Here is a 15,374-nt window from a genome sequence, read left to right as displayed (position 1 = left end):
ATGACCTACTGGAAGTCAAAGTTGCCATACAGAAACTGGCCAGTGCTAGAGACTGCTGTTACTTCAAATCCCAGAGCAGGGTGACTGACTGCACCTTTCTCCTGGTGAAACCAGGACACCCTTTCCCTCAGGGCAGCGAGACCCCCAAATCCTTATTAAATGCAGCACACAGAGACTTAAAGACAGCAGGGTTCTTCAAAGGAGATGTATCATGGCCAGTCAGTGCAGTTGCATGATTATGTGAGATTTTATGTATCAATAACCATTGAAGTGTGCTGATCTTAACGGCTGTACTTTCTTTCTAGTTCTATTCCCTCAAGTGCACAGCAAGGAGTTGTCATTAGGTGTCCCATTTGCATGGATTCTTACTCAGAGGTAAGGATCCACCTGTGATGGTCCTTTCTGCTTTGTGGGAGGAGAAAGCCAGAAGGGGAGCTGCACAAGTCAGTTGGATGATGTGGGGTGCTGTGGGCAGCTGGCTGGAAGCACAGCCCTTGCTGTGAAACTCCACAAGTCACTTCTTGATGGTGAATGTAGAGGGAGAAGACTTTGCCAAGTTAGCACTGGCACATCTGTGGGTCCCTCGTTAGTCTAACTGATTCCAGATGCTCTAAATAGAGCCTCTGGTGCCAAGAGAGCAGCAAACTCAAATTCTTTCCTCTCAATACATGTTTTCTTTCTTCCAGTTTGTGCAACGTGGACGACAGCTTATGTCAACCCTGTGTGGCCATGTCTTCTGCAGCGAGTGCCTCCCTCTTGCTCTGGAGGCTTCTCACATGTGCCCAATCTGCAGGGTGGAGCTCTGTCCAGAACTATACCATCCCGTTTATTTATGAATGCTTCTGTTTCTCAAGACATACTTAGACGACTTAGATAGTTATAGACTTAGATGGTTATAGACTTAGATGGTTATAGACTTAGATGGTTATGGACTTAGATGGTTAGGGACTTAGATGGTTAGAGATTTAGATGGTTAGAGACTTAGATGGTTAGAGACTTAGATGGTTATGGACTTAGATGGTTAGAGACTTAGATGGTTTTAGACTTAGATGGTTAGAGACTTAGATGGTTAGAGACTTAGATGGTTTTAGACTTAGATGGTTTTAGACTTAGATAGTTATAGAGACTTCTTTCTTTATGGATATAGTTTCATTTTTGATTAATTCAATTTAAATAAAGTTTTGACTGATTTAAATATAGTCTGTCTGCTCTTCTTTGTTGGACTGTGCTGATAGGCAGAGATATTGTCTAACAGGTGGAAGTAAGGCTCTTGGTTGGAGCAGTCAGAAGCTTGTTCTTTTCCTCTCCCTATAGTCATTGATTTGGGGGCAATGTGCTTGTGGTGGTTTAACAGGAAATATGTTTTCTGGGATGCTGTGGTCAGGCCAATGGGTGCTCAGATTTCAATATTGGCACCTAATGTGGCCATTGGGACATTGGACCCGCCTCTGAGAGCACGGGGTTAAAGCAGGGCTCTCCCCTGGCAGGCTCTCTTGGGTTCCGGTCAGGGAAAGGTTCAGAGCTCCCCTGCCCGGCTGTGGGCTGGGCGGGGCAGGGGCAGCCATGCGGCCCTGGGCAGGGGCCGCAGCCATGCGGGTGAGGGGCAGCCATGCGGGTGAGGTAGGCCGGGCCCTGGACAGAAGGGAGGGGAAGGCCCCTGCAGGATGGAAGGGTGGAGGAGCACTGAGAGGCATCGGGCAGCCACCACCTCCAGGAGAGACAGAGAGAGAGCCTGTGCCCGTGCTTGTGCCACCTTGAAATTTAATAGTGGCTGGCCGAGAAGGAGAAAGGGGAGGGTGCAGCGAGAAGGTGCCTGGCTGGGCAGCCATGGGAGTTCTGGACAGACAGAGCCTCAGATTTTTAACCCTTTTCTTGGATGATGGAAACCTTACAAATGCTAATCCTCCTGGAGCTGAATGAGAAGAGAGATAGAGATATGATAAGAGGAAATGGGCCATGAGAGAAATAGAGAAGAACTCAGGTGGAAGAGATGATGGAGTGGCTTATGCTGGACCCTTTTTGTGTAGCCATGGACAGAGCCATGTTCCTTGTGATACAGGGACTGCATTCTAGGGGGAGGCAATGCCTCAGGACCAAGAGGGTTTGGTGTGGGTACCCCTCGGCCCCAGGGGGTGAAAAATATGGGGGGGACAGATGTCCCAAAGTTGAGACTGTGCCTTTTTCGAGTGGGACGAAGCATCCTTAAAAGTCGACCCTAGAAGCAGCTCTGGTCCATGTTCAGTGGTGAGAGCACTGGACCTGAAAGGAAGAGGTCACCATTGGCACAGGAAGGACTCCTTCTCCTCTTGATGAACTGAGGATTGAGTATTCTGAAGGGTGGTGCCAGACTGAGAGTCGATGATTTGGGGGATGTATTGTATTGGGAATTTGCTGGGGAGGAGGAGGAGATGTATTTGTGAAGTTTTCATTTTCCTTGTGTGTTTCTTTTTTTTTTTTCCTTTCCCTTGTAGTTTAGTTAATAATTTTTTTTCCTAAGTGGGAGCCTGCTTTGCTTATTCCTGGTCACATCTCACAGCAGAAACCAGGGAGAGGGTATTCTCATGGAGGCACTGGCATTGTGCCAGTGTCAAACCATGACAGTGCTAAAGCCACAAGCTTTGTAGTTCTTGTGGCCAGTGTGTGTTGTATGGGGAAAAAGAAACAGGGCCTGCTTGGGGGGCAAGGCCTTGTATTTCTCAGGCCAGACTCTGGTGGATGTTTTGGTGAAAATGTCATGATTTTGGTGCTCTGAAGATTGAAAGAACATTAAGTTGTTCACAGATGCAAAGAAAACAGTTTTCTTTGAGAATAACTTGTAGGTATCCAGACAGCTTGTTTATGGTCCAAGCTGTTCCATTATGTTGTGGTTAAAGCATTCCATTGATGACTGCCAGCTGATGACAGGAGCATGCCAGCTTCTCTGAAGCTCTTCACCCTTCTAAAAAGCCTGTAAGATTAAGGGCAATCAGAAGAATACAGATGTGTAGACTGCTGTGTTCAACACAGCCTGAAAAACAGAAGACAGAAGTGAGTAATCAGGTAAAGAAACAAAGCAACTGCCATGAGCATCACCATCATTATCATCATCATCACCATCTCACCATTTACCTTTCCCACTGCAAAAGCAAATTGTCTCCAGAGGGAATGAGGAGCTAGTAGCAGCTCCTAGACCCAGGTTGCTGTCATGGGCTGCAGCAAGTGGCCCCATCCATCTCAGGAGTTACATGGGATGTGGCCAGCGGGTGCCAATGGCATGTACCTGTAGGAATATGCCCCCTGTTGACGGAATGACCAAATTATCCTTTGTCTCCTTAAAAAAGAAAAAAGCCTAGAAGTTTCTCTCCTCAATTAGGTAAAAAGACACCTCAAAGGACCTTGGGGACTTCACCTCGAACTTAAGGAGAGCCAATTGGACAGAAGCAAAAAAGTCCCACCTGAGCAATTGACTAGAAAAAGAAGAGAACAAAGGAACTAATCGCTTTTGTGGGGTGTTTTACCAGGAGCAAGAGCCTCTTGCCCCTGGCTTGGGTTTTCTCTATAAAGGGATTTGTTATTTTGCCTCTTATTAAAACTTTCCTGTTTCCAACACTACCATAGAAGCCATCCTGCTGATTTTATGCCCTCAGAGGTAGCAGAGCTACCTCGGGTGTGATACATTTCTCCAAGACCTCATAAGACCTGGCTCGAGGAGATCATTTGTATCACATACCTGTCCATATATTCAGGAGAAGGCATCCTACTGAAGGCACGAGTCTTTAACCACCTGCACTTCCCAAGTGAGACCTGCACTTCCCAAGCTCTGGTTCCAGTGCTGGTGAACACCACCTACCAGCTGGCCATGGTACTTCACAGCTCAAGGACTGCTGAAATACCCTTTCCTGCATGGGAGCCCTGCACAAGGGCTCGTCATGCATTTCCCCGTGAAAAATTCTTCTGTTTCATCTGTGGAGTTTTCACTTCCTGGGGATGGAAACCCCAAGGAAAAATAAACCATCATTGACTTCTCCACCTACCCACCACCACTGCATGTGGTGTGCACCCGGGGCTCATCTAAGGGCATTTGCAATCAGAACACTGAATTTCATGCTGCTTGAAGAGAAAGAAAATCAAGAAAGATGGTTATTTTCTTACACTGATATTTCTAGTCTCTCTGGATTAAAAGATTAAAGTTTGCTGCAAGTTGTCCAATACAAAAAGCACTGCTTCATTTTGTAAAGCAACTTTTTAACAGGTATTTTCAGGATAGGAATTCTTTAGTTCTCTATTGCAGTTTATGGATTTTATAGATTGTATATTTGGGAAGCTGTGCTTTTACTTCTCCCAACCGATCCAAACCACTGCTTTGATTTGTTTGATTGTTTTATGCCTGCTCCAGAAGTTTCAGCATTTCTCTAGCAATTTGCTGTCTTGTGCTGGACATTGCAAGCCAGCTTAGCTAAAAGCAGACCAGTTTGGATTAATATGGGAGATGAAAGCAAATGGCAAGCAAAAGGAGTGGTTGCCAAGGCATCAATGCTCTGAGGCAGTTTTGGAGGCTGATGAAACAAGTTTGCCAGCTAAATATTTCTGGTAAGGCACCTGCTGTCACAGAGCTTCAGGTAAGCCACGAAACCATGGAGGGTGAACAATTTAAAAGTTAATTTAAATTTAAATAAAAACCAAATAAATAAAACAGGATGGGCTAACATTATCCCAATATTAGCCTCTAAAAAGATGATGGGGCCTTGCAATTTCCCTTGGTTTCTATTTCACCCGCAGGACTTCAGGCCTGAAATGTGTTTTCCTGGGCATGAAACCTGCAGAGCAAAGCGGGAGTGAGCCTTGGATGGCTGCTGTCCCTGTCCCCACCACAGGCATGTGCCATGCCTTGGCAAGGTGAAGCTCTTTCACTCTTGTTTTTCCCCCGTGGTAACGTGGGAATAATGTCTCGTTTTCTCTTACAAAACACAGACTCCAAGTATTCATGTGCTCCATTGCAAAGAGCTGTCTAAAAGCTGTGAGATTATTTGATCCACAATAGTTAGGGTTTCTTCCCTGAACACCAGCTTGAATACCTAAAATTCCTTCTCCACTACTTATGGTCATTAACTTTTCCTTATTTTGCTCTACCAGGTATGTTGTTTATACTCTGCACTAATTCCTGCTGCTTCCAACACACAGGGGCAAAATAACTAATTTATTATGTTAGACACAGCTACAGAAAATAAAAACCATGTGTGCCTAATGACTGAGGCTCAGCTAAAGTTAGTGCATTGTCTCTGCACTGCAGCTGAATCCTAATGATTCTGTTCCTTAAACTGGCACAGTAAACCATCACGTTAGGTGTCCTCATTTAATGAGGAGGGAAATAAAAAAGTCTGGAATATTTTCAACCAAACATCTCTGGATCTGGAAGTCACCTCCATTCTGCAATCCATGGCAAGGCTCAAAAAACTGCAGTTTTTTCAAACAAGTTTTTTCCCAAGTACAAGAAAACAAGACTCATTCTCTCCTCTTCAGACCCTCAGTTCTGCCTTGCAGTCCCTCAGAGACAGCTGCAATATTATCAGATCACCTGGTGCAGTTCAGGAAAATAGAGGATGACATGCTTTAATTTTATTCTCCCAGAGGATGCACAGGTACATAAATTCACACCTGCTTGCCCCAGGGATGCAGGAACCCCACTGACATTTTCAGTGTCAGGATTCCTCCTCCTTCATATACTTTGGACTCAATTTAAGACCTGTGTGGAGGTAGAAAGCTGAATGTGTACACAAAGCATCACCACAGCTGACCCAGCCCTGCTGTGTTAACAGGGCAGTTTTTAACAAAGCCATGTGGAGAAATGCAGGGATGTGTTTTCAGACTACAGATGGCACAGCAATGACTCCTGTGCAAATTCCTCCAAGGAGTACATGGTGCACACCACACGAAGGGGACAATCCCCAAACAGCTCATTCCACCACTGATTAGTAGGCACAGGGAAAAAAATCTTTGAAAGCCCAGAAAGCAGAGATGCAGCATATTGGCACACTTCATTTATCAACACCCACCCCTTACCTTTGCTCCCAAGACACTGCATGATGGAGCAGACTGACTCCTCCCTACCAGCTCCTGTTTATGCTTCTCATTCCACATTTCTCCATCCAGGGACAAGAATTCCATCACCTTCACTGTGTTGTGGTCCTGTGCATGCGACAGCTTCAGGCCAGCAAAGTTCCAAAGAACTGCCAAAATGCTGTTTAAAAGAAGTCTAAAAATGATGAGCTGTGAGGAACTGTTTGAAGGAACCGTTTGAACTGCATCACTCCGGACTGCACCTAGTACAGGTTTCGAGGCTGGGCACTGGGAACAGGGAGTTGGGCCCCAACCTTGAACACTGAGCTTAAAATGGAGTTTTGAACTGTCTGTTTTTAGGTACAGAGCTCGATGCTGGCTGTGTGGACGGAGCCGGTGGTGTCCATCACAAAGGGCTCTTCTCAGCATGCAGACACCTTCATGGCTGTGTGGGGGCAGCAGACACAGCCTGGAGAGAGGTGGGTGTTTTCCCCCTTGTAACAACGTGGTGTTTAGAAAAGGCAAAAGCAGACTGCCTGAGGGAGCAGATGGAAGCAGCACATCTCAAAAGGGAAGAAATGTGGCTACAGGACAATAACAATTTTCCCTTCTCAGTGAGACCCATCATCATCCCATGCCAAAGACCAAACTGAAATGTACTGAACTACTGCACAGATCCCCAGTCAACTCCTCCTTCCAGCACTCAGCCTCTTCCTGCTCCTCAGTGGGCAGCCAGGCTTGGCCAACTGAAGGTAACCCAAATATATCCAGGTTTTTGGAGGACAGAAGATGCCCCAAAGCCTTCATCCTTTGCCAAGAGAATAATTTAGGAGGGTGCAAAGCAGCCCCAACAATAAAAAACCTACCTGGGAGAGAGGAGAGGTGATACATGAGGCAAAATCTCCCTGGTGATTACCCAGTAGTGGCACCTGAAAGAAATTACTGGGGTGATGGGCAACACAAGTGCCTCAGGGCCAGCTTCTCTGTGGGGTGGGTACCCAGAGTCTCTCCCAGCCCCTCAGCCATACACAGTCTCGCACAGGTGTGTGCCATAGCTCCTAAAGCACCTGGCATAAGCAGCATCAAAGTGCAGTCTGGTTCACATCCTGGCCCCATTTATCTCCATCCCCCAGAGGTGCAGGTCAGGCCCTTCATGCAGAGGACTTAGAGCTTAAACTGTAGTGCAGTAGGATTAAGTCTTTTCTGTCCCAGACTGCAAAGAATGCCCACAGATTTGAGGATGTGAGGGAGGGACCTAGGGAGAGTGTGTAAGCAAGCCCAACGAGCATTGGGCAGATGAGGGCTTGGTAGCCAGTGGGTGCTTTCCCTCCCATCCTGCCTCTTGCTCCCCCTTCCATCAGCAGGGGCTCTGACTGCAAGAGGTGATCATTTAGATATTTCTGTAGCCCACCTCTGAAATTTGACCTGCAAGTCCAGTGCAAAGCCCTGATAGTCAGCAGAGCAGCTGCAGGTACCTCCTCTCTGCCCTTCCCATCGGGTGTGTGCCCCAATGCAGTCAGCTGCTAAATCCCAGGGAAAAAAAGTCTCCCTCCAATCACTTTTTTTTCTAGTAGCAGCTCTTTGTTGAGCTTCCTAGTACTGAGTCTTCTTTGGAAATATGCACATGGGATTCATGAAGATAGGACTGAAAGTCAGTGTGATCAGACTGGCTGGCACGGGATACCTGCGGCTGCAGCCTGACCTGCAGTGCACAGCACTTCCCATACGCTGAGGGCTGAAGGTCTGATATGGTTTTCTCCCTCAAATGGTTTTTCTTGGATTGAGGTGAGCAGCAGAGTTCAGCTCTGGCTCTGAACTCCCTCCAGCTATGTGGATTTCATGCTCTTCGTCACCCTTCCTTCCTCACTTTGCCAGCTAAATTCAGACAAGGTGCTTGTTTGCATAAGAGCTGTCAAAAGAATAACTTCCAAGTACAGGAGCTAGAAAAGTCTTGAAGTGTAAAGCTGGCAGCCCCTGAAGACCTGCAGGGACTATCCAATCCATCTGGTGCTCCAGGGTGCAGAGCAAACAGGCTTTTGACTAGTTCATAACCGCATCATATGCAAAAGGCTCAATTATTGCTTCTTAAAAAGCCCAAATTATCTCCTGGAGTTGGAGACTGACAGCCACACAGTCTCCACAGCGTTATGCATGACTGAATTTTTGCTGGCTTATTCTCTGCTGTTCTGTACTGCCTGTAATTGCATTGCATTTTAACTGTTTAGCATCGTCAGAACTTCAGCCCCAGGGGCAGCGGAGGTGGTGAGAGCTCAATACATCAAATTACTACCCAAAGAGCAGGCAGACCAAAAGCAGAGCAGGGAGGGAGGAAAACAGACAAATGAGCCACATTCATTAGAAAAACAGCAGCCCTGACCAGGGAAGCGTCCCACTGATGTAATGAGAAAGGTGAAAGTTCTTAATAATAGTAAAGAACACAGTAACACGGTTGCTTTTCTATCAGAAAGCACCAAATCTGGAGAAAATAAATGCCCTATGGAAAGCAGAGATGAAAACCGATGAAATGCTCCTTGCCCACATAGCCCTTTCTTTCTTCCCAGTTTTATATTGTGGGTTTTTTATGGTAGTGAGTTCTGTGGCTGCTCTGTTTAGTGCTGCTCCCTTGAGTGCTGTGATGTGGCCCCAAAATCTGGCATTGCTGCTGCAGAAGTCCTGCCATGTGAGGCAGTGAAGCACTTTCCCACAGGCAGGTTTATGTTTCACCCTTGGCCAGCCAGAGGTCCTGAGTGTTGCTCCTCTCTTTGGAATTTTGCCACCTGTGAGGGTCCTGAAATGTAACAGAGCTCTTGATGCGTTTGCCCTGCTGAGGCACCTCAGTAGCATTGACCTCAAATCATTGACTAAGCTCTGTGCAGCTTAACACCCTGAAATTACAGGACACTGTTCCAAGGAACAGGCCCAGCACAATGCAGAGCCCACAATCATACAGCCACAGGATGAAAGGTTACCTGTGGATGCCTGAAGAACAGCCTCAGAGCTGCCCACCATGGCACGGGGTCCCCAGGAACCAGCAGGATCTGCTGGGCTGCTGGGTGTCCCTTGTGGGCCACCAGCAGGCTGTTCATGGGTCTTTGTTCTGCCTACCTACAAAGCCATGGGAGCTGATCACAGAATAATTTGTGTTGAAAGTGACCTCTAAGCTCTAGTTCAACCCTCTAGATGAAGGCAAAGGGAGAGGGATGTCAGCAGGCACAGCCAGCGATGCCAGCAATAAAGATGGTTGTGGCAGCAGAGAGGTTTCTGTCCCTGTCCCAGTGCAGCCTGACAGGGAGGTGCCTCTGCTGTAGCTCTCCAGCCAGGGAACATGCAAAGTGGATGCAAGGGAGCTGAGAAGATCCTTCAGCTTTCTATGCTGAAAATTTTGAGGGTATTGACGTTTCATGTCAGCTGCATTCACCAGGGTTAATTAAAGTCTGTGTTTTATAGATTGCCCGTGGCCATAACCGGAAAAGCAGCCTCAATTGGAAATCAATAGAGTAATCTTTAAGCTCTTTTATTTTATTAGATATAGGGTTCTAATTTGAAGACATTGAGGAGCCATAATTAATGGTGCCAGAGAGGTCCTGAGAGATATGTTTAAAGCTTCCTGAGGAGAGTGCTTTGCTGTAGGCAGTGTGCTGGAGGTGCCCAGCACGCTGGGGCACACCACTGAGCATGCTGGGGAATGCTCTGGTGAGTGAGCTCTCAGGAGAACTGCAGGAATACAACAGCAAATCAATAGCCAGCACTCTGCCCAAAAATTGAAGGGAAGGCTGTGAAGGCAGTGCTGCCACCACTGGGCACAGCAGAAAAGCCAAATCCTGGGCTGTTGACAAGCAAGGAGTCTCACAGATGCTGCTGATGGCCTCCCTGTCCCGAGCCAGAGAGACTGATGTGCATTATGCCTTTCTCTAAGTCTACTGTGCACTGGTATGCAGTGAAATGATTTGCCCCTCTTCAGTGGGGTGGAGTCATTCCAAACCCACAGATGCCTCTGCGGGTTTTGGAAGGTGAAGTATCCCGACAGTGCTACTGCTCTCCCTTGGAGCAGCCTTGCTGGCAGGCTGTACAACTTTCCCACAACAGACAGACCAAGGAATATTTTTCATTTAAACAGCTTTCTAAGCTGTGCCTGTAAAACAATTCTGTCCACAGACAATGCAGTGTTACTGGCCAGAATGATCCCTGAGATCCAATAAGCAAAATAAACCCCAAAAGACTGGCCCATTCATGAGCAGCCATCATGAGGCCCTCAGCCAAATGTGTGAGAATATGTAAGTACTTAGAAGGCTAGTAAGCTGCTTGTGCTTGAAAAGCACTTAATGCCTACCTTTTCAGCATCTACCTTTTAGAAATTATTATTTTCAACTTTTCTGTGTTGTTTTTCTCATTTCTAGACCTTTTCACTGTAAATAGTGATGAAAGTATTTTTCTTTCTTTGAGTCAAATAACTTACTTGATACAGCATCTTAGAGTAGAAAGCCAATTGCCAGTAGATTGTGGCACACCTTTTTTTTGTGCTTCGTTGGCTCTTTTTCTTCAGTGCCCACTTGTCTTGTTTGGGACTGTGTCCAAAATCCCAGCATGCTGCAACTGGTCACTCCCAAAATATTGCAAATCTTTGTACTGAGCAGGGTTAGAGTCTGAGAAGAGCTCAGGGAAATTTTCTGTGCTTGAAGACAGTGACTCGCCTTCTCAAGTTAAGCCTGAGATGAGCAGTGCTGAAAACACTTTATCCTGGAAAACCTGAGCCCTGCACACTTTGCTGGCAGTGATTGATGATACCCCAAAGTCTTTGCCAGCCAGATATGTTCTGTAGTCTTGGATTGTAACATGTAGATCAGAATCATACACTCGACCTACAAACTTGTTTAACAAGTAACTCATGAGCTGAACTAATTTGTAAGCAGATCCAGTTTAATTACATTTCTGTGGGCATGTTAATTCCACAGTGAAGTGGATGTCATTCACTTTAGCAAATTAGGACACAGAAGCTGAAGAATATTAAATTTAGATGGGACTGTCCACAGAAGATTTAGTCAAACTTTGTTGAGAAGACTTTTACAAATTTAGATCTATTTTCCTAGTATTCTCATACAGACAAACCTCACAGTGGAGGATCAACTTAAACTTTGGGTTTTTCTTTTTTTTACATACTAGTGACGAGAAAAACTCTAGTGGCTCTTTTAGACACGTATTAAGATTGGAGCTGTTGAGCCAGACAACCTGAATGGATTTTTCATTTCTTTTTCATCTACCTAAGTCATTGCATGTAACTTCTTTAAATACTGAGTTGTCTCTGCAGACAGTTCATCACTTCCCATTAAAGGCAATTCCAGCACCTTCAACTCTGCAGAAGAAAAGTGCCCTAAATATTCTTCCAAATCCTTTCTGTGCTTTACAGATATCCTTCAAGCAAATCTGTCTTCTCTCCTTCATACAAACATAATTTCCCTCATGATTCTTAACAAGAACAGAAGTTCATATTGTCTCCCTTTACCACAAGTTTTGTCATTTCAGGAGTTAAGAGGATCTCATGCTCTTATTTCTGCTGTCCACTGAACTCACCTCTTTTACTTCATACACACTCAGCACAAGCCAGTCCCTTTGAGAGATGTTTCCCAGCCTTCTGATGAGCACTTGGTTGTCTGCCATGCCCCTTATCACGAAGAGCCCAAACACCTTCCCTGTTTTGTTGTTTTTCACTTTTCCAGTATCAGGATTTGCAGAGAGGCCTGTCCTCTCCCCATCACTGATTGTAATGAGGAGAAGTTTCCATTTGCCACCTCCAGCATGCTTTCTGCAAGGTTTCATGGAGTCCCTGCCACCACCATGCCCAGAATATCTAATGTTTGCTCTCCAGGCTTGTCATAAAGGGTCCACCTCATTCTGTGAAACAGGAATGTGGAGTAATGGACAATAGCTGTGCTAGACACATGCAATGGATTGCATTTCTTCAAACAGAAAAGGATAGCTACTTAATAAAGATAATAAATTTTAATAGGCAGTAATTTTTTTTTCTTGACATAACATGGTAGTTTCCGAACAGATTTTGCACAAAAACAAACAGATATTTCACAATATTTCTCTGCTTTTCTCTACTGTCCTTTCGCTATGAGACAATACACTACAAAATACCTTGGATTTTTAATCAACATAAAAATCCACAATGACTGCTTTTTTTAGAAGGAAACCTCATCAATCAGGAACCAGAATAGTTGCAGATGCCAACTAGCATATTTTAGGTGGCCTGACCTTTCCAAAGTAGGCATCCAAGACTTCTCTGCTCCCAAGGAACACAAGCGATCCAGGAATACTGAATGAGCCACATAAGTTCAGCTGCAGTATGGACACTTGTTAGTTTCCCATCTTTTATTGAGCTTCACCAAAAGTCTCTCATGGTGCCACTAAGAAAGATTATCAGACTCATCCAGGCAGAAGTAAGAGCAACGGCCAAGCACAGGGAAACAAACACTTTTCAGATTTGTCTGTAGACATGAAGCAATAAATCTGCTCAATCTCTCACCATCATGCTAAGCAAGTTTTAGTATTTCAGAGAAGGAAATTGGAGAGAAAAGTTCCTCAAAAGAATTGTATCAATAGGTATCAAAACTTAGATGATTGTCCCAGATCTCAGCCCTGCACTTAGACCACCAGTTGTCTTCTTTCCATTTCCCAATTTAAGAAAAGATGATTCTTGGAATGCCACAGTCAGTGGATTCAGACTGAGCAGATGCTCACAGTAATACAACTTTCAAACATTTATAGTTCTAGAAAGGTAGGGTACATGCAGGCAGAAGCACTACTTGATATTTTGGAACTGCCGGCTCTGTACAAATTGAGTGTCTGTAATTAGCACTTGAAACACTCTTTGAACTTCCAGAGTTATTCAATAACCCGCAGGAATCCCATGCATTACTCAGAACACAGGGAAGAAGGTTCATCTGTGAAATTGCTTACCTTGCTGATTCCCACTGTGTGCCCCAGGCTATATGGGAGTCATATTTGCAGCGCACATAATGCAGTTAGCCAAGGAACAGGTGAAAAACAGCTATTGCCTGCTACATTGCAAGGACTATGTTCAGTAATTTACACAATTTCAAAGAGCCTCAGTGCAAGGTATATTCCTCCCTTCACAGAAAAGAAGCACACACTTCAGCATCTCAGCCAGGCATCCCACCCTGTAAACATTTATGACAAGCAAAGCATGTGCTACCGTGAGGAGTCTCATGCAAATCACTGAATTAATTTTCATAGTGGCTGTTTGCCCAGTCCTGTTTCAAGGGTCAGGTCCTGTTTGTATTCTGCTACATACAACTAAAATATCCTGAGCTACCATAAGTTCAACAAAGTATGCTGACTTATTCCTTCCTGTGTGTGCAGAAAACATTTTTAGTAGCTACTATGCAAACACCCCCAAATTTTTGTATCATCTTCACTCATCTTGTTTTTACATTCTCTTCAACCTTGTTTCCCTGCTTTTACTATATGTGAAAATAATAAATATACATGGTATACCAGTTATTAAGCCATCAAAAAAAAAAAAAAAATGTCATTCCAGAAGGGAAAGGAGATGCTTGAGATTTGGAAGTCAAAACCTGGTCATTAGCACAAGTGGCCTGATGGTAAAAAGCTTCAGCTTCTCCACATTTCCCATTGAAACACAACTTTGGTGAGATGTTCTTGCATATTGTGATAAAACAGGCTGCTTCACATCTGAAATGACAAGAGCATCTCAAGATTATTATTCCAGGTAAGGTTGTTCAGGAACATAAGAGTAAGCTAAAATGGAAGACAGAATAAATCCATTATGGGATAGACAATAAGGATTAAATTTATTGTCCAGGCCCTTTTCCTAGTTCCACACAAATTGAATCACCTCTGGGTTTTCAGTAATGTAAGCAAAATTGTATTCTGCTGCTCTAATTCAAGGAACAAAGGAGGTCATTTTGTCCTTACTATTGGCATCAGGAAAGCTCAGTCTCTACCTAGGGGAAAGGAGAATAGGTCAAAACCATCAAAGATGTTCTTCACGTTTCTGGTCAACCAGGTATTTCTCAGTGGAGACTGATGGGACCCATTCTAGAGGGGCTTCATTCTACAGTGCTGGGGGGAGTCTGGGCTTCACCAGAGCCTCTGTGGGGTCCATCCCACATGTGCTGTGACACCCAGTTCCTCAGGACATCCTTGTCCCCTGCTCCACCCTGGTCACACAGGGCCCTTCCACAGCTGCTTCTTTCTCCCACCCTCAGTAAAGGACCACAGCCCTCCACAGTTCTCCACAAATGAGAAAAGCAGCTCCATGGGAAGTGGATATTGTGGTGCCTGAGAAAGCTTCATATATGAAGGAAAACTCAGCATCCCTATAAAAAACTGTATTTCAGAGTACTCTGATGGCCTCTGCCCTCTTACACATAAAATTACCATCCAGCACTTGCTATAATTTAACCACCTAGGATTTTAAGCCTTAAATAAACCACCTCAATAAAACTCCTGGCTTTTGCATGAAGTGAAAAAGATTCAGATTTTTCATGGGAAAAAAAGGAGTAAAAAACTTCTGGGTACCAAATTTTTTTTTTTTTTTAATAGGTATCTGCCCTTAAAAATCTATTATTTCTCACATGAACAGAAAGAAAATTCACCCAGGGGTTTACATCCAGGAAATGCTGAACAGTTAAAGTCACATGCTCTTGCCTTTGAAAGTCTGTCTCTGTGAGCTGGCAGCTTCTTCAGCCCCTCAATTTGCCTGTGAATCTGGTCACCATGGGGTGCTCCAGCTGAGCTTTGTTTAAGCCACTTTTCCTTGAGGCTGCTGCCAACTAAAGTAATTTCTCGTTTTGGCTTGCATTTTTAACCCCTTTTTTTTTGTTACATGGCATAATACTGAGATTAAAAAGTATTAAAGGCATTAACAAACACTAATGTTACAGGATGGAAAACAAAGGCAATAAACTTACATATTTATTGCTGAGATGTGAAGATTTGCCGAGTTTTATTCTTCCCGTGAGATGAGTGCTCTCCTAAGAAACAGAAAATACATTTGCATCAGATAAACATGGAAAGACAGATAAATATGGAAATGATTCTAGCAGGAACACATCACTGACCAGTGTACAAACTAGCCAGTCTCCTTGTTAGATTTACTTCACAGCAAAAACTGTCCACAAAATAGATTTTTACCACTCTTCCTATTTTATAAATTATTTCCCCTATGATTTGCTCATTAATGCTGGGTTACTACCACGAAGTATTTTCCAAGGCAGTTCTCAAGGGGGTTGAAGAGGAATAAGACTTTAATTAATTTATAGCTATGATCAGAACATTGAATTATAAAAATA

The 15,374-nt window shown here is 44.5% G+C and overlaps 1 protein-coding gene across 1 annotated transcript in view; it reads right to left on the bottom strand.

The window, feature by feature from the left end:
• Positions 1-12,014: 12,014 nt before the first annotated feature.
• The window catches only part of EMCN (endomucin), a 55,397-nt gene continuing 52,037 nt past the window's right edge, over positions 12,015-15,374 (bottom strand). Inside the window, exons 11-12 of the mRNA XM_066549015.1 lie at positions 14,994-15,056; positions 12,015-13,752 (exon numbers count right to left, since the gene is read on the bottom strand). Coding sequence (XP_066405112.1) covers positions 14,998-15,056 — 59 coding nt within the window. The 3' untranslated portion in view covers positions 12,015-13,752; positions 14,994-14,997. The remainder of the gene's footprint in view (positions 13,753-14,993; positions 15,057-15,374) is intronic.

The sequence above is a fragment of the Molothrus aeneus genome, chromosome 4, assembly GCF_037042795.1.
Source record: "Molothrus aeneus isolate 106 chromosome 4, BPBGC_Maene_1.0, whole genome shotgun sequence".
NCBI lineage: Eukaryota > Metazoa > Chordata > Aves > Passeriformes > Icteridae > Molothrus > Molothrus aeneus.
The sequence above is the reverse complement of the archived record's forward strand: the minus strand, read 5'-3'. Positions and strand labels throughout refer to the sequence as shown.